Genomic DNA, 19,468 nt, shown 5'->3' on the forward strand with positions numbered 1-19,468 from the left:
CACCATGTCACCCTGTAGAATTTTCCTTGCCACAGGGAGACCACACTGTCTCCTGTGCTGACGGGGCTGTCTGCACCAAGGAAGCAGGGACTTCCTGTAATGCCTGCAGGCCATCAACAAACATTTAAACGAATAAATGAACGAGCCAATGAGCAGAATGAGAGCGGACAGACTATTTCATCCCGGAGAGAGCTCCCAGACCCTTAGTTGCAAAGGCCTGGGCACACGAGGGGCCAAGGGCTGGCGAGGTGCTCAGCGCTGCAGCTGGCAGGGCCAGCAGATGCCACATGCTCTGCCTGACACATCACACTCACAGGACATCCGTATCACCTCTGACTCATCCCAACCACCAGCAGCTCCGAGGCTGTGACGCCACTCGCAAGCTGACGTCAGCTGACCTGTGTGGTCCCAGGAGAGGGACCGGCCAGAAAAACCCCTCTTCTCCCCAGGAAACCTCCCCTCGTCCTTACTTGCCCCTTAAGAGGCGGCAGCCTGGGCTAAGATCCAGAGCCCGGGCCCCCAGAGCATCTTTGGCCTCCCGGAGGCAGAGGAAAAGAATCCAGGTTCGGAAATAGCATCCAGTTCAAAGGCAGGTATCTCGGACACTCACGAATGTCAGACAGCCAGATAAAAAGCAGCGCCCTCCCACCCCATGCTCCTTTGTGTTCAGAGGTCTTGGTTTATTTCAATAACTGACCATTTGGGCCACACTTTAGATTACGGCTTTTATGTTTCAATTTCACCAATCATGAGCGAGTCACAACTCTCCGGTCTCGGCGGCGGAAGTGAGAAGACAAAGGGAATGTCACTGACCGGCCAGCACCACAATGAGACGCACATGCCGTGCCTCCGCTGTGGCCCCGAGGCCGGGGGCCTTCAGAGTCCACCTGCGGCAGGGCAGCTGCCCCACCAAGTGGAAGAGGAAGTGCAACTGGAGCGCCAAGGCTAAAGGACAAACCACCACCGGGACTGGCCGTATGAGTCACCTGGACATCACATAGCAGACTCAGGCGTGGACTCCATGCAGGAGCAACACCCAAGCCCAGGAGGGCAGCTGCCGCAGGTCCACCGCACCTTAAGGATTTCAATGATTAATCGCACAATCAACGTTGTGGCTTAAAAAAAAAAGGTGAATTCTCAAAACTCTAGGCCTGCACTTTCAACCCCAATCAAAACAGAAGCCGGGCCTAGCTGTCCCCGCCCCCAACCCCACAAGTGCAGTGTCACCGTGGGCCTGCAAACGGTAAACTTCCATGTTTTTGAAGCTCCTGATGACTGTCACTGAAGCAGGTCTTGTCATCACAGTGAGACCCAAAGGGCAAGCCCGGCCACAGCCCGGGTCACTGACAGGCGAGGCTGGCACTCACCTCTCCTCCTGGCAGCTGGGTCCACTGTGCAGAGACACGGGATCCAGGCAGCTGCCTGGGCCCAGCGGGGAGGAGGGGCACAGCCAGCCAGACTGGGCCCTGCACCACTGCAGACCCCAGGCACCTGCCGGATGCAGGGCTCGTGGGGAGAGGGAGGAGGCCACCCTGGAGAAGCCCTCTGCGCTCTGTCCTGGCACAGCATCTCCCGGTGCACACAGGGTGCCCAAGCCCCTGACCAGACCCCCCTCTGCAGAAGACATTATCTCCACGCCGGTCAGCCACAGGCAGGGACAGGGAGGCAGCGGTTGAAAGTTCTGGCCTAGGACAAGTCACGCACAGTACATACATGTCATCGACAAATACCTGGGTATGTCGGGACTCCTTCAAATCAATGAAAGACCAAAGAGGAAAAAGGACTGGCAAACGTAATTCACAGATTCAACTCAAACACAGGTGAACATGACAAATGCTCGTGGCAGGCTGGAGGGGAAGGTGAAGGGACTGAGAAGTAGGGACTGACAGGGACGAAACCGTCCTGGGGATGTGAGTGGGGCACAGGAAGTCCGGCCAATGAGGCTGCGCTAACGACAGCTGTGGGTGGGGCCCGTGGGCACCCGCAGCGTCGGGGGCAGGGGGGCCTCTGTGAGTGTTGGACTATCTCAGCACTATGCTGTACCCCCCAAAGTAATACAAGAGAAATCTGAATGGCCACTGTAACTGAAAAATAAAACTATAAAATAAAATATAAACTCAAAAAAGAAAAATATAGAGAAATGATGAATGGATTACTATCAAAGCATTGTTTTCCGTTCAGTATTTCATTTATACCCAAAACAGAATTTATCCTCTCACTTTCCTGGCCTTAAAGGGGCCAACTTGTCAAAATAGTTTAATACACCCTTCTCCGCTTACCTAGTTTTCAAACTAGAACATTTCAGTGTTCAACACCTTCTCAGGAACCAGCGATGCATGAGTCATTTCAAAATCACTTTAATTACTAAAACGCTCTTTGCACAGATCCATTACGGTCATGCACCGTGTGAAGATCATAATGGAGCTGAAACTCCTGCCACCTAGTGATGTCCCAGCCATGAACTGTGGCAGCACAACACATCGCCCACGATCCGTGGTGATGCTGGTGTGAGCCAGCCGCTACGGCCGGAGGTGTGAAAGGGGGGTGCGTGCAGTTGTGCCCGGCACATAAACGACTATTCGCTGTGCTGCGCGCTCTCTATCATTACAGTGCGTTCTTTCTCCTTGTAAAAGATGTTTTCTTTTGCTGGAGAACAGGATGCCGTGTTTTGCCAGCAGCAGCCTGATTCCTCCTGTGTTTACGGCCTCTTTGGACCGCATCCTTTCCTCAAGTGCTGGGTTCCATCTCCGGTTGTTTTTTATGGTAACGTGCTGTACAGGGCGGTAGCCCAGGAGCCACAGGCTCCTCCGTAAAGCCCAGGTGTGCACTCGGTGCAGCCTCTGATGTTCGCACAGGACAGAACTGCCTCGTGAGCCCCAGCGGGGCGCTCAGCTGGCTGGAGCCTTGTCCTGATGCACCAGGGTTGCGGGCTCGGTCCCCAGTCAGGGCACGTATACCAAGCAACCAATGGATGTGTAAATAATCGAAGCAACACTTATTTATGCATTCTCTCTTTAGAGAGGGAAGCCCCTCTCCCTAAAAAAACAAATCAATACATTAAAAAAAATAGCCTAGTGATGCGTTTCTCAGAACATATCCCTGTTGTTAAGCAGCATACGACTGCACTCAAAAGTTAAAAACTTACAAAATAATTCTGAGCGTGTGTGCAGCCAGGCAGCGCTCTGTGTGTGTGTGTGTGTGTGTGTGTGTGTGTACGTGTGTACGTCAGGGAGAACAACAAAATACCGGGGTGCTCCCCAACTGCTGTAAGTGTTGCACTCGGGGAAGACTCGGGACAGGGCCAGCTGCAGGGGCAAGGCTTTAGCTCTGTGCTTGTGATATTTTATTTCCTAAAGAAAACACGGATGTAATACAGGGAAACAGACAGACTTGTTCAACGTGGCTGATGACTACCAGGGTCCGTTATAGTATTTTTAAGACAAAAAGTCAGAGGCTATAAAAGAAAAAAAATTGGTATCTTAGAACACAGTTAAAAGGCAAAGGAAAACATGGAAAAATACCCGTCATCTATGTGTAACAGACCAGTTAATTCCCTTAACTTATAATGTGCAAATCAATAAGAAACAAAACTTGACAGCTGGCCAAGGACATGAACATACGAACATGGTGACGGTGACAGGCACACAGGGAAAGACGCTCGTCCTGCCCATCCCACCGACCCCCGGGCCCCGGCTGCCGCTGGCATGGGGCGCCTGGCCCGGGGAAGCGGGGCCTGGGCCAAGGTGACCTGGCAGTATCTACCAAAACCCCCTTCAGTGGGGGAACCCCCTTGAATTCCACGTTCACTCCACACAAAAAGTTTCACTTTATGTGCAGAGATCTTTCTGTTGAGATCCTTCCAGCGGCCCTATTTGCAACAGGGAAGATGGACACAACCTGAAAAGCTACGCAGAACCCTGACTCACGTGGCTCCGTGGGCTGGGTGCTGCTCATTCTGTTCCAGTGAGGGCACATGCCTGGGTTGCCGATTTGGTCCCCAACAGGGTGTGAACCAGAGGCCCCTGATTGATGTCTCTCTCACATCAATGTTTCTCTCCCTCTCTTTCTTCCTCCCTTCCCCTCTCTCTAAAACATAAATAAAATCTTTTTATAAAAAGGAGAACAAACTATGATCTTAAAAAAAAAAAAAGAGGAAGATCCATGCAGACGCCTACCCAGAGCACCGAGGCACAGGCAACGGAACACCCTGCAGCCGTGAAAAGCAGGACGCAAATCCACGCATGCTGGTCCCCCGTGCTCTCCGAAGCCTACTGATTTTCTCGGAAAAGATTTCATTTGTTTCCCTTCAGAGAGAGGGCGAGGGGAGGGGAAAGAAACATTGACTGGTTGCCTCTCGCACGCCCTGACCGGGGACCCAACTCACAACCCAGGCGTGTGCCCGGACCAGGAATCGCAATGCTGACCCCTCCCTCTGCAGGACTGAGCCCCACAGAGCCGCACCACTCAGAGTCGTATGACTGATGTTTCAAAGGCAGGTGGAGAGCACTGCTCTGTGCATCTCCAAAACGTGCTCTTCACAAGAGACGTGTGCGCGTGCACTGACGTGTCCATACGCCAACACGCTGCCTGGAAGGGTGCAGACAGTACTAGGTGGCTACCTCTCTAGAGGGGAGTCCTGGGGGCAGGAGTCTGGGATGGAAGGGACAACCTCTTTTTATCGCATACCGTTTTGTATGTGTAACTTTTTAAACCGGTAAGTAGGATACACTTTCAACTAAAAACTTGCTACAAAGAGAATAGAAAATGAGGAATATAACTTTGGAGCCTCACACACTGGGACTTGAGTCTGGATCAGCTAGTAAGTAGCTGCGTGACTGCTGGTGAGTTAAGCCTCCAGGTGCCGGGTTTTCCGCTGGGTCAGGGGGGATACAAAGGTGGCGCTGCTGTTGCTATTTCCCAGCCGGACGTGCAGGGAAGAGGAGCTCTGAGGATCTTTACCACCAAGAAGTGGAAGAATCAACGGCCCTGCTGACAGACAGACCCGGCAGACACGGGCCATTCTTGTGGCTCTCCATGTCCCACTCCGCAGGCAGAGGATGGCAGGGGCAGGGCCACCGGGCACAGTTACGCACCCTGAGTGTGCCCGGCCAGGCCTGGTGGGGGCAGTGAGTGGGGAGTGAGTGCAGCTCTCCTGCCCATCAACCCTCTGTCCTGACACAGGGCTGTCTGTGTCCAGCAACAGGGGGCAGTGATTCTGCTTTATAGGAAAGGTCTGCAGCGCAACATCCTTGAGAGCAGAGCAGTTTAACCCTCCCTCCTTCCGCCAAGTTAAAAAGAGCCGAGTGCAAAAGTCTGGGTGTATGTAGATGGGGATGGGGTGGGGGCGGTGGTGTCCAGTAACGGCTTTGGGGAAGTTGGCACAGTGAGTCCATTGCTATTTGTTTTTCTGTGTGTCATTTCTCTTAAACTCACCGGGATATCTGCTTTTTATTAGCAGGTGTGGTTTCTGTGGAATTGACTCCTGGTACCTTTGACCTATGCACACCTATGTCCTAAGTCTAGTGCAGTTGGTCAGCTAAGTGAGGCCACCCCAGTGACTAGCCCCGTGTGGGTCCAGGACAGCCACGGGGGACCTCCCTCCTCCTCTACTTGCTGCTCAGAAGGGCTCATTTTGAAGAGCAGCCCTGTCCCAAGGTGGGCTGGGGTCCCAAGCCCTCCCCGGGACACAGCAAGGCCCGGCAGCCCAACAGAAACCAGGGGCAACAGGGATTGTGGGCCTACTACGTGCCAGGCACCCTGCTACAGCAGTAAACATGAAAAGAGGCCAGCGCTCTGGAATGTACACCTAGGTGGGGAGAGTAAACGACAGACCAATACGTGAGTACTGTCACATGACAATGGTAACACACTGTGAGGCGAATAAAACTAAACAGTCGGGCCGCGACAGCTGGGGACAGCTGGCTCTGTCCCCAACCTCAGACCTGAGAGCAGGGTGCCCATGCAGAGATGCTGGAGTGGGGTGTGGCGAGAGGGGAGAAGGTTCTACACTGAGAGGGTGACAAAGACCCTGAGGCTTCGTTGGGTGTGAGGAACAGAAAGAAGGCAGGTTTGACTGCGCACAGTGAGGAAGGGCCGACGGTGGACCTCGCCTCTCCTCCTGGCCCCATAGGGCCCACGCAGCCGGGAGGGAGGAAGGGACAGGGGGCCACTGCCGACTGGCTGGGCCCCGCACTACACGCAGACCCCACAGCCTGGCCGGACTCAGGGGGCGTGCTGAAGTGCGGAGGTGGAGGAGGCCACCCTGGAGAGGCTGTTTCCTCTCTTTCTGGGTGCAGAGTCTCCTAGAGACGGTGCCCAGGTCCCTGGTCAGGTCTGCCTGTCAGCCACGCCGCCAGGCCTTAGCACGGCTCCCTGGCTGGGGCGGAGGTGTGCCCCGTCTGCTGAGCAGCACCCCCACCCACCGCGTCTAGGGCTGAGGTCTCCCTCTGCCAGGGTGCTCTCTTCCGCTGCGCCGTGGCCCAGGACGCTGCCCGCTGGGCTCTGGGAGCAGTGCCTGGTTCCCCAGGGACGCTCCCTCCACTAGGTTTGTCCCCTGGGCAGAGCAGGACTCCCACAGTCCCTGAGCAGGGACACTGCGGGGCCATGTTCAGACCTGGAAGCCTGCACGGTTGGGCACGATCCCGGCCCTGACCCACGGACGGTGGCTGGTGGTGTGGCTTTTTCAGGAGCACTGGGGAGCAGCAGGGATTCAGACACAGAAACCCGTGGCCCCTGGCCCAGAGTGCCAACAGGGACCCCTGCCCTGCCTTCCGTCACCAGAGCACCCGGCAGCACCGTGGCGCCAAGAGGTTTCTGGGCATTGGCAGGGGAGGGTCCACTCACTCCTGAATTCCAATTGGGGGCCCAATAATTGGGTTAGACCTGCTGAGGGTGAGTAGGGGACAGGAGGTGGCTGTGCATGCTGCTGTAAGGGGAGGGCCGGGGAGGGGGCGTCTCTGCAAGAGAAACGAAACCATAAAAAAGGGAAATCAAGGCCACCATTGCCTACGTCAGCCTGCACCCTGGGAAGAGAGAAGCCGGAAAGAAAAGCCCTTCGGAGCTTGTTTCACACCAGTAAGTCTCTTACTGGTGGCTCTTCAACCAGCCAGCTGTGTCTAGGACTCTCTTCCCAGTAACAGGAACAGAGAAGGGAGAGGAGGAGCAGCTAGGGAAGGGGCAGCCCCTCCAAGCTGCACCCCAGGGCCCAGGCAGAAAGCAATGCTGGCTGGAGAGCTGGCTGATGTCCAGGTCATCAGAAATAATGTGGGGCAACCTTTGTCCCGGGGCTCACCAGCCCCTACATGGCAACAAGGAGTCCTATCCACACCCCAGAACCAGGAGGCATGAGAAGACACTGAGCCCCTTCTCAGGCCAATGCTGCTCTGGCCCACCCGGACCGCCCTCTGGAGCCAGAAACCTACAAATGCATCTCTGCACAAACACAGTGATCCTTGCTCAAACACAGGTCTGCACCTCAAAACAAACGCAGAACCACAAGAACCTAGTAACCCCTACACACTCACACTCACACACGCAGACATTGCTCACCCCTCCTCCTTCCCTGCCTCCCACCCCACTCCCGACATACAGCTTCTGGGGGCTGCAGGGCCCCCTGTGCCAGGGCGCTGTCTTCCCCCATCCCACGGCGGTGCGGGGCACTGCCCACCAGGCTCTGCAACCATCAGCTCAGGCTCCAGCAGAGTTTGTTTGTTAGGTTGAAGGTCCCTGGAGCTACCAGCCAGGGAGCCTGGAGCTTCCAGAGGAGCTGGGAGTGGCTACACCAGCCCCATGGGGATCTCCTCCCAAAGCTGGGTAAAGAAAAGCCCTCGGCCATAGGAGGAGCACGTGGTGAGGGGTGGGTGGGCGGGGGGATGACCTCGGGCAGCCTGTGGCTGAGGCTGGGCAGAGAGCAGAGGCCGCTGCCCCAGTGGGGGGCCCCCCACCCAGCACCCTCCCAGCACAAATTCACCATCCTCACAGCCTGGCCCAGCACCTAATCCTGGTCTCAGTGACAGGGACTGTCTTCCCAGGCCACCATACAAACCCAAGAAACTCCCAGGCCCTCGCCAAGCCGCCTACCTCAGCCCCAGACCTTCTGGGCTCCAGCCGTGAGACCTTAGTAATTTCAGATCATCCCAAGACCCAGACCCAGGGAGGGAGTGGGAGGGTGGGGCCGGGCAGGTCCCGGGCTGGGGACTGAGGAGTCCAGAGTCTAAGTCTCGTCCAGCAGGTTTGGGTTGGCCCACACCGCCTCTCCAGAGGGCAGTGTACCAAGGACAGCAAACGCCCTGAGCAGACACCCTAAACCTAACTGAGGGCATGCCGGGGGCCAAGCAAGGCCCAGAACCTTGGCTTCTCTGTCCCTCACACCCAGAAGAACTGGGGGTCTCGCCAGCAGCTCCTCCCTGCCCTTCGAGGAGCCATCCTCGTCCTCAAGGACTCAGTCCTGTCCATCCTCTGCAACCTGGGGACAAGTACTACCCTCGGAGTGACATCGAATCCTTCCCAAGGAGGTCCAGTACCAGAAAAAGGCTCAGGGAAACTGAGGCACAGGGAAGATACAGAGCCCCAGGAAGCTGGGAGACTGGGCCGCCGCAGGGCCCGGGCCCCATCTGAAGGCCCCGCCAACCCTCCTGGCTTCTCCCGGGTACTTTCTCCTCAGTGTGTACTTCCCCCACACGGGAGCTGACAGGGTCAGGGCCCTGGCACAGGGCTCCTCCCACCCCAAGGACACACTGAAGCCGGCCAGCTCACCTGGCCTTCCTGGCCTGCCAGGCCAGCTGTCCCGGAAAGAGAACCTTTTCTTCTTACTTTATTTGGACAGCTGCAGAGATCGTGATGGTGAGGAGAGAGTGTCTGATAACTGAGGGAGGAGAGAGCACAGGAAACAGGACTGAGGGCGGCTGAGAGGGCGCTGACCCCCGGCTCTGGAGCGGGGTCCTGCTTGGGAGGAGGACTGAGCGAGCTGGGACAGGCCTCGGGGTCAGCTGGATGGGGTCCAGGGAGGGGGAAAGTCGGGCCCTCAGCAGCACTACAAAGTGGGGAGCCAGAGGGGCTTCTGGAGCCAGGCCTGGGGTCTGGGCATAGGGAACAGACAACCAAGTGGAAGAGAAGACCCTGGCTGGGTAGCTCAGTTGGTTAGAGACTCATCCCAAATGGCAAGGTTGTAAGTTCGATCCCCAGCCAGGGCACATACCAGAATCAACCAACAAATGCATCAATAAGTGGAACGACAAATCTCTAAAAAAAAGCAACAAATTAAGAAAAAAAGAGTAAAGGAGGAGAATGATTCCTATCTTTATGGAAGGTGTTCGGCTTACAGGGTGGGGCTAAGGGCCCTAAACCCCATCTGGCCTCACTCCCAGGCAGGTCCCGCAGCCCCTCCTCAGCCCCTGGCTCTGCACGCCCAGGCTGGTAGGTGGGACTCAAGGATCGAAGACAAGGAGTCAGTAGGGCAAAGGTTGGAGGGTCTGGACACGGACTCCTTCCCACCCCAGGAGGCAGGAAGTAGAATTAGGGAGTCAAGACAAACTTTTTCTCCTCTTCCCGCTCTTCTCAATGGTCTCTCTCGCTCACTGCCCTTCCCTCTTCTCCCGGTCCCTGTCCCCTCTCCACCACCCCATCCTGGTGTCTCCCCGTCCCAATCTCCTCCTCCTCCTGCCTATCCGCCCCCCTGCTGTTATGTAAGGGGCCTGAGCACACACAGAGGGAGCTTTGTTGTGGAACCACATGCACACGGCGCCTGGACCGGCCAGCGCAGCTGTTCCCCATTCCCTCCGCCTTGGTGGGGCTGAGACACCAGGCAGGAAGCCCCCCCAGGCCTCCATTTTGGGGAGGGGGGAAGGCAAATGCTGGCCGCAGGACCCCCTGGCAGCCGAGTGGGTGGCCAGGGGTGGGTCACCATGCGTGGGACCACGGCCGGAGACCAGCTGACCCCCAGGACAGGACGAAGCCGCAGTGCAAGGCCACGGTCACAAAGACCGGAGGAGGGCTCCGGGCCAGGAGGGGCCTGCACAGGGACCAGCCCGAGGGGTGCAGACTGCACAGGGCACCACGTTCTTGTCCACACCCAGTGGTGTGCCCGAGTTCCCCCTCGTCCACACACCCACAGTGCATGCACACGCACACGAATCCCTCAACCCAAGCACGCCACACTGTGTGCTCACCTGGAAGCCATCTGAGCAGAAACCCCCTCCCGGCCCCGGCCAGCCTCCCCCATCCCAGCAGGGGCCTCTGGGCAAAGGGCTGGAGCTCTGGACAGAAGAGGTGGATGACAGAGGTCAGAGGCCAGCAAAGGCCAGCTCCGGGACAAGCTCCCACCTTCCTGTCCAGGAAGATGTCCAAGGAGGTGGGTGAGGGCCCAGGGTACTGGGCCGGAGACCACACTGCTTCCCATCTTTTGGGTGGGTGGGGCCCTCTCACCACACCCGATGGCTGCAGGAGCCCTTCACTGAAAACTCTGCAACTGCTCCCGGGGGCAGACCCCCAGCCCTGCAGGGCGTCCCCCACCCACCCACGCACCCAAGTCCAACTAGCACTGTCAGGACTACTGGGATGCTGGGGCAGGTGGGGGCACAGACGAGGGGGAAGAAGGCGTCAGGGAAGGGAGATGGCTGAATCTAAATGAGGAAAAGGGGCGGAAGAACGTCAGAAAAAGACTGGAAAGAGAAAAAAGTGAGAAACAGGACCAACGAGGGGGCAGGGAGTGGGGGTCAGCAAGTGTGGAGAGAGGAGCCCACGCAGCCTATGGAGACAGCCCCCCCAAGAACACACCCCCACCAGCCCTGGCTCGCTCTCAGCCCCACAGAACCGGGCCAGCAGCACCGGGGAGCCCTCGGCCCGTCCACCCATCCCAGGCCCTGGGCTTTGGCCTCAACAGGCCCGGACCTTTGGGGCCGGAGAACAGGCAGGTCGAGTGAGACCAGGCCCTCAGAGGAAGAAACGAGATGGGCACGGGGGTGGGACAGAGGGACAGAGACCTAGGAGACTCCTCGGGCCGTCCCTTGCCTGGTGGAAGAGCTACGCTGTGACCCTCAACAAGCTGCACAGGAAGAAACAGTCGCGGAGTGGGTGCCGCGTGCCAGCAGGGTGCCAGGTGCGGGGGCTCGCGGTGAATGTTGATCACATTTGTACATCACAATCTCATGAGGTGGTGCAGATATTAACCGTGCAATTAACGGACGTGCTTAGAGAAAAATCAGTGAAGTCGGAGCCCTTTCTGCAGTCACACAGGCGGGAGCAGACACGTGGGGCGTCCTCAGGAGCGACTGCCACAGGGCCGCCTGCCTTTCTCCAGGGCCAGCGGGCAGACCCTAAACTCTCCGCCCCCGCACCCGAACCGCACGAAATGCGCCCGCTGGCATCGGCAGAGCGCGGGGCCAGGGCGCAGCCGTGCGATCTGAAGCGCCTCATTCGCAGGGGCTCAGGCTGTGCGCCCGGGAGGGACAGACCCGACCTGCAGGAGGACGACTGACGGAGCCTCCCAGGCACCGCCCGCAGCCCTGCTCCCGCCTGTCTGTGGTCGGGGCTCTGGCCGCACCCCTCCATGGCTCATCTGGGCTCCCCGGCCCAGGGTCCCCTCCCCTCCTGTCACAGAAGCGGGCCCTGGGCGGAGCGGAAGGAACAGTGTGCTGGGTGGTCAGAGAGCGTTCGGAGAACAGCGGCTGGAGGTGGGCGCGGGCCGGGGGAGGGGGCGGCGCGGAATCCACTGGTGGGGACGGTGGGAGCCGAGGCCAGGAGGCGGGAACACGGTGGTGTGCTCCTGCGCGCAGGTGCGGGCTTTCAAATGCGCTTTTAAAGCCAAGAACCCGTCTGTTCCACTTTCCAATGAATTTTTATGTGGAAACCCAACGTGTCTACGGGATGAGGTTGTTTGGGTCGAAGCAAGAAGAGGGGAGACCCTGTTCCCGAGCCCTCCCTCCCAAGAGGACCCCTGCGAGGGTTCCAGCCCCAGGGCACCTTTCTTGGCCCAAAATGAGGAGGAGAAGGCCAATGTCAGGGACAGGAGGTGACGTAAGGGCCAGTTTGTGCAGGACCTGGAGGCTGGGAGGAGGAGGGGTGGCAGGGGCAGCCATGTGCCCAGCTGACACCACAGAGTAGGTGGCATGGGCAGACTCTGTCCCCTTCCCACCTGGGGCTCCTGCCGGCCCCTGCCCCCAGAAAAGGGGGAGGGAGCAGGTCCTTCTCTGACAAACAGCTCACCTGTCCAAAGAAAAATACTTGTCCCTTTGCCCCGGGGGAAAGGGGGAGCAAAGCAGGGACACTGTGAACCAGACTCAGACACCTGAGCTACATCATCCATTCATTCGTCAAACAAATATTTACTGAGCAGGGATTATTGGCCAGACACCATTCCAGGCATGGAGAACAGCAGTGAACAGGACGGACAGGCTTTTGGAGCTCACTCTGCAACCCCCGAATCTCAGGGAGGAAAATGCCTTCAAAGTTTCCAAGCCCGGTCCCCTCCAGACCCATGCCCCCTCAAGGCCTGCACCTGCCCCGGGGCGTCACGGTCACCAGTCTCCCCTTGAAGGCCCCACGCTGCAGGGCGGAACCAAGGTGAGGGGGGCCACAGAGTGGCTCCTGGATGGCACAGCGTGCAGCTGCTTCTCTCGAGACAAAATACGAAGCTTCATCTCTAGTTCTGCTGCCTCCAAGTCGACTGCCTGGCACCAAAGAGAGCAAGGTGGCTCTGTTTGTCACTTGTCCAAGCTGCCGGGTCCCTCAGTGTCCGCTGCCATGAGGACCTGCTTCACTTGTCTCCCGTGACCCTGAGGCAGAGGGTCCCCAGCCCAACCCACTGGCCCCACCTTGTTGGGAACTGCCCTGCCTGGTTTCAGGAGCTGTAAACTCCCCATGGCTAAGGCTGAGTGAGTGACCTTCGGAGCACAAGCCACTAAGAGACAAAGCTCATCTCCCTGGCCAGAGCACCGCTTCTGCTCATTTTACTTCATCCATAACTGGCCCCCAATGCTTGATCAGTTAGCCAATGACAGGTAAAATTCCTCAAGGGAGGACTGACCTAAGGCAGGTACAATCATCTGGAGGCCCCAGGGAAGGACTTGGGGGGCTGGCTATGGAAAAAGGGGGTGATGGACCCTCTCCCCTCAGCTTTAACAAAGCCTGAGTCCTCAGTCTGTCTGCAAGAAGTCTCCGAGAATTCCTCGGCTATCTGCCTTCTCTGCCTGACTTAAGCCTGAACAATGACAGAGGGCAGTGCAGCCCTGTGCTGGAAGGGGCGGGCTCCCCGGGTGATCAGGCCTGAGAAAGGATATGTAAAATCCTGTGAAGCCTGCCTTGCTAAGAATGCTCTAAATTAAATGATAAGGGTCCAAGTAGGAAATGAGTTTGTTTCCCAAAGTTTTGTAGCCTCTTAGCTGATAGGCCCTGACTCAGAAGAAGCCCTAATAGTTCTTTGTTTGCTATCTACTGTTTGATCCTTACTGCCTGACAATGATGAATGAACTTTATCTGTATTCCTGTGCAAATTAAACCCAATAAAAGCCTGTCCCTAAAAGAGGGAGTAGCTGTGCCATCCCTTTTCCTCCACAGGACTCAGTGGTCCATGTGAATTTGTCTCATGTCTCATCCATGACGCCGTGGGCACTTCGGGCCGGTGCACGCATCACCACCTCTCTCCTGCTGTCCCTGTCCCTGCCAGCTGGGCTTCCCTGCTCCTGACCTGAGCAACCTCTCTGGGCAGGAGGGAAGTTCACCACTGGACAGGGAAGCAGGGCTCGGAGAAGCCTCTCCAGCCAGGAGCAGCGCAGGGCAAAGGTGGTCCGTCCTGGCAGGGATCTGGGAATGCCGGGTACCAGGAGCGGCCACCTTGGCCGGTTCGGTGCTCAGGCCCCACAGCGCAGCCCCCTTCCCAACGTGCTGCCCCGGTTGCCAGATGAGGCCCTGTGACCCTGTGGGCAGCAGCTAAGCTGCATTTCTAGGGGCACAAGAGCAGGCGGTGGGTGGGATGGAAGCAATTACGGTTGGGGAAGCAGAGAGATGGGGGCTGTGAGGGGCCGGCAGCAGCTGGGATGGGGAGGAGGAGGGGAACCCTCTCCACCCAGCTGAGAGGGTGGGACTCAGGGGATGGGGTTCCAGAGTGAGCAAACAGAGGTTCAGGGCCGGCACACAGAGCTCCAGGCCGGGGATCAGGATGGTTTGTGGTCTCCCCTTGTCACCAAGACACCATGACCTTGAGCAAACCCCTTCACACCTCCGAGCCTCAGCCTCCTTATGCAGCTTGTGGAAACCTGCCTGGTTGTGAGTCCCTGCTCAGCTGCTTACGAGCTGTGTGACCTTGGCCAAGTAGTTTAACCCCCCTTAGCCTCCATTCCTTCCTTATACACAGACTCACTGGAGGGGCCGGGCGAGGCTTCCATGAAGTGATGTCAGCAAATGCGGAGTGCACTGCTTATTTTTTTGTTTGCTTGGTTCTCTTTTTAGTGCATTGGGCCAGGCTCTTAATAAGTGCTTGCTTGATCAATGGTAATTCCATTGGCATTTGCTAAGTCCCTTTTTATTATAAGGATAGAGCTGGCAGAGGATGCATGGGCAGAGGACTTTGGACAGACCATGCGCACAAGGTGCCAACCCTGCAGCCCTTGGGACCCGCACCGTGGAGGGGGGGTTGGGCCCAAGGCAGAAGCACACTGGTCTCTGTCCTCTTTCCAGCCACCACCAACTGCCCTCCCCTCCCCACCCACACGGAAGCAGATCCCAGAGACGCTGGCCCACCCAGCCTTTGAGGCGAAGCTGTGGGAGGAAGAAGGGACTATCCGACAACCACAGCTGCTTCTAGCCTCCACAGCCGGGCCTTCCTCACACTTGAGGCCCCCTCGGACCCCGAGGGCCTCGCAGCCCAGGCCTGGGCAGCTTCCTCCCTGCTGGCCTGGGGGCAGAAGCCAGGGCTTCAGATTCTAGAGCAACCACATCATCCTTCTGCAGGGCAGCAGTGACGCAGAGAATGGGCTGCAGGGCTCCTGGCCCCAGGCAAGAGGCCAGGCCTGAAAGGACCCCTGCAACTCTGGACACTGACATCCCTCAGCCCGAGAAGCGGCCAACCCGGCAAAACCCCTTGGCAGAGTTTCAGCCCCTGCTGGGCTAGGGGCACCACTCGGAAACCCCAGGCACCTGGCTGTGGCCTGGGCATCACACACTGCTACTTTCACTCGTTGCTTCACTCAACAACTTCCTCTTCTGGAGGATAAAGAGAGTCTCTCACTCCCACACTCCCACACTCCACACAGGGAACACGTAGTGGTGAGGCAGGGTGCAGAGGCCAGGGGCAGCCTCGCTGGGGGGACCGAGAACACTCCTGCAGAGCAACTGGGGAAGGGGGTGACAGAGGAGAGAAGGCAACTAAGGACTGCAGCCACCAACACCTGCCCACAGTAGTCATTTCCTCAAAGCGACAGAAAGCTCAGGCCAAGGCCTTGTTATCAGAAGGAAGGAGGATCCTGTGGGCCAGCGAGCACTGCAGGGAGACGGCTAGCCACAGGGTCACCGAGGAGGTAGGAGAGAGGGAAGAGGTCCTGTACGGTTTCTGGGGGTCCCACCCCTCGGCCCTGGACAGCCCTGCCTTCCGGGGCCCTGCCTCCATCTCAGAGGGCCCGGGAGTTTGGCAAGGCTCTAGGGCAGCCCGGGTCACACTTTGTAAACCTGGCCCCGGGACACCCAAGCCCCCGATCTAGAGGGTCCCTTTCAGGACAGCGCCTGTGGGCTGGAACCAGTTTTTGGTGTTATTCTGACGTAGCATGACCTGCTCCCCGCCGCACCCCGGACACAGGTGTCAACCCTGGAACCACTTGGAGAGGTGAAGCAGCCGCTGCACTGGGGGCAGCCTCTCAGAGGACAGGCCCAGAGACGGCGCCCAGGCTGGGCCCGGGTGGGCACCCCACGTCGGGCCAATGCCAGGCCTGTGTGGCTTAACTGTGGAATGACCACAGCTTTAGCTGAGGCACACAGAAAGCCTTTCTGGCCTCTCTGCTCCTGCTGGTGATGGGAGTGTCATTTCCAGAAGTGTTTACAGTGCCTGAAAGGAGTGGATTTTTGGTTCTACCCAGAAACCTGGATCCGAGGAGGCTGAAAGGGCTGGGACGTGGCGAGGCCAAGGAACTGCTCCTGGGGAGTGGGGAGGAAGCCCCCGCTTTGGGTCGGGGAGGAGAGGCAGGAAGGAAAGGCAGCCCTGGAAGTGTCCTGGGCTTCCTGGGCCAGGGTCCCCACTCGAGGGGAGGGGCCCTGTCATCCACTCAGCAGCGAGTGACCCACTCCCAGCGACAGCCGCCTCTCAGCCCGAGGCCCAAGCAGGCAGCTTTCACCTTCCTCTCCTGACCTCTCCTTCCATCTAAACTCCCCTCCTAACCCCTGTCAAGTTGGATTCGGGGCAGGGGGTGCAGCCCTAACTGTGGCCCTCCTCAACTGTCAGACGGACCCAGGGCCCGTGGGACAGCCTAGGGTGTCCCACCCCGAGCGCTGACGCTGACAGACAGGCAGGAAGGGTACACGGAGGGGAGGCCGGAGCAGCCAGGGAACTGGTCAGAGGGGCCTGGGCCACCTCGGTCCGGGTAGCAGGTACTCCAGACCAGCTCCCAGCAAAGAGAAAAAGCCCCAGAGGTGCACTGCTGGGCCCCAAACGGCTGGCACCTCCCCGGCACCCTCTCTAGAATTATGGGGGCAGTTTTGAAAAGACTGTGGGGGAAACACCACTGAGAGCAAACACAGGCCTCTTCCTCTAGGCAGGCACCTTTCACAGCACTTAATGCCACCGACTTGCTTAAAATGCCCTCCCCCGCCACACACACACACACACACACACACACACACACACACATGCACACACGCCAGCGCCTACAGGAGGCTGGGCCAGCTGAGCACAGCTCAGAAGAGAGCAGCACTGGTGAATGCCTCTTGTGACAACCTAGCCTGTCCCAGGTCCGTTCCCAAGGCTCTGAAAGAATAAGTCTGCCTGAACTTGGCTTCCACACTGTGCCTCCCTCCAGCGGTGAAAGCGAAGGCTTCCCCGAGAGGGCTGTGGGGGTGCCAGTCTGTGGGTGGCCATGAGGTCCAACATGCGTGGCAAGCGCCCCTACCTTGCCTGCATGCCAGCCTTTGGGAAGGAGCCCCCAAAGCCGGGTCTTTGGGACCCCCTCTGTGAAACTGAGGAAGCAGCAGCAGCAGATCAAGCCTCCAATGGCCCAGAGGGGCAGGCCTCCCCCAAGACTGGAGATGGAGGGGCAGTGCTTGTCCTGGCAGACATGTTGGCAGCTCTGGGCTGGCCAACCCAGAGGTCCCTGAAGAAGGGGCAGGAGTGGGGAGGGGGCACGCAGAATAGACAGCTGACCCCAGGGGTTCTGTCCCCAGCAGTACCCCAACTTTTCCACAACCCCAGCCCTCCCCATTGCCCACCACCCAGGGAGCTCTGGGCCCAGGAGCCTAGGCCCGAAGACCCCCACAACGTGGTCCCCGAGTCCCAGGGCACAGCCAGCCTGCAGCTAGCAACCTCCGCCTTCGGACTGATTCTGCTTGCTGACCTTCCCACGGACCCGCCAAGCCTGTCACCTCCAGAAAGCCAGCCCGAGGACCCTCCTGGGCTGGACGGGGCACTTGTGAGAGAAACGAAGGCTGGGAGGATGCTGAGGGCGGGGCGCCTCTCAGCCTGGGCGCAGGGTCGGGGCTGGAAACTTTCGGGGTAAGAGGACCGTCCGGTTGACTCCTTCCGAGAGGGCGAAAGAGACGGCTTCCCGCGAAAATCAGGGAAGGGATCCCAGGCTTCGGCCGCCCACCCGGCCCGGCCCCGGCTGCACCCACGTGCCGGCCAGAACCCCTGGCGGCCGCGCGGGGCTGGGGGCCGGCCGCGGGCCGCGGGCGCACCTCTCCCCGGGCCCCGGGGCCCCGAGGCGCGTACTCACCCGGGCGGGTGGGGCGGGGCGGGCGGGCGGCTCCGCGCGACTCCGATCCGCTAGGCGCGCGGCGGGCGCACTGGCTGGCGCTGCGCTCGGCGGGTCCCAGTCCCAGTCCCGGGCGCGGGGCCTGGGGCCGGGGGCCGAGCCGGGCCGGGCGAGGCGGGGCGGGGCGGGGACGCCCCGGACACGCGTGCGCACACCGCCGGGCGCGGGTGAGGAGCGGGCGGGCCTGGAAGGAAGGGCGGGAGGAGGAGGAGGAGGAGGAAGGGCTGGACCCTATCGCGGGCGGGGCCGCGGCGGCAGCGGGGAAGGGTTGGGGTGGGGGCGCCGAGGGCCGGGAGGGTGTCAAGGGAGAGCCCGGGGCCGTCTGACGACGGCGCCAGGAGGGACGAGCCCGCGCGGCCTCCGCACGGCCTCCCCGAATCGGTGAAGCCCCAACAAAGGGTTCCCCGCTCCCCCAGGCGGCGAGCCTCGTCCTCCCTCACTCGGGAAAGTGAGGCAGGAAGGGCAGGCCTTGCCCGGGGAGCCCACCGCCTGGTGCACGGCGGCCCACTGCCCTGAACCGAGACCTGGGCGCTTCGTCTGCCCTAGTCTGGACCCGCCACCCCCAAACTGGAACCGTTTGGACGCCTCGTTTGCACACCCTGACTTGGACTGGAGACAGCTTCTCAGTTTCTGTTCCTCGGGGAAGAGGAAGGCGCCAGGCATCCTGTCTCCAGGGGAAACCTCGTCAGGCCCCTGACCCTGGTTCACGGGGTCCAGACTTCCCCGGTCGAACCCGGGAGCTGGCCAAGCAGGAAGACCGCAGTCCGGAGTCACCTGCACGGCCGTCCACAGCCTCCAAGACGCCTTCCCGGGGGAACAGTGTTCACTGCGCCCCTGCGTGCACAGCCTGGTGCCGAGGGCTCCGGGCGGCCCTGCCTCCGGGAAGCCTGCTGTCCAGCCCCGCGGAGAAGGCGACGGCGGGCTCCCCTTCGACACGAGGCCAGGGCCCTGGCCGTGTGGCTGGGCACGTCGGGTGACCTCCTGCAAAGCGAAAGGTCCCTGATTTCTCTCACGCAATATTTCTGTGTCTCTATTTCTCTCTCCCTTCCCCTCTATCTAAAAATAAATAAAATCTTTTTTTAAAAAAAGGCAGAGCAGGATGTGACTAAGTGTAAAGAGTAACTGATGGTGAGTGTGAAGGGATTCTGAGAGTTCGCAGCTCAAGGCTCCCTCCAGGTGAACCCGGAGGCGAACAGAGGCAGAGGGCGCTCCCAGACAGGGCCCGGCCCCGGCCTCCAGCCCACGGTGCACCCTGCGTGGTTTTTGCTCCGTCAGCGTTTTACTCATGGTTGAATGGTGCCTTTGAGACTGTCAGCCAAGCATTCACTCGACAAATATTTAACGCTAACAAATACCTATCGCTAACACTAAGCCAGGTAGAAAGAACACAGTGACTCAAGCCCCTGCCTTCAGCAGGCCTAGAGAGAGAGGCAAGGGCCTCCGTGCTTCAGCGGTGGGAAAACGGCCGGAGCAGCTCAGCAAACCTGGAAGAGCTGAATGGAGAATCAGCCCTGCTTCTTCTT

At 59.2% G+C, this 19,468-nt stretch overlaps 1 protein-coding gene across 1 annotated transcript in view; it reads left to right on the forward strand.

The window, feature by feature from the left end:
• LOC128626559 (uncharacterized) overlaps positions 1 to 18,990 on the forward strand; it is a 27,592-nt gene extending 8,602 nt beyond the window's left edge. Inside the window, exons 2-3 of the mRNA XM_053659444.1 lie at positions 17,907 to 18,112; positions 18,492 to 18,990. Of these exons, the coding sequence (XP_053515419.1) occupies positions 17,907 to 18,112; positions 18,492 to 18,922 (637 nt within the window). The 3' untranslated portion in view covers positions 18,923 to 18,990. The remainder of the gene's footprint in view (positions 1 to 17,906; positions 18,113 to 18,491) is intronic.
• The last annotated feature ends 478 nt before the right edge of the window (positions 18,991 to 19,468 follow it).

Source organism: Artibeus jamaicensis, unplaced genomic scaffold (assembly GCF_021234435.1).
Source record: "Artibeus jamaicensis isolate MK-2021 breed Jamaican fruit bat unplaced genomic scaffold, CSHL_Jam_final scaffold_660, whole genome shotgun sequence".
Taxonomy (NCBI): domain Eukaryota; kingdom Metazoa; phylum Chordata; class Mammalia; order Chiroptera; family Phyllostomidae; genus Artibeus; species Artibeus jamaicensis.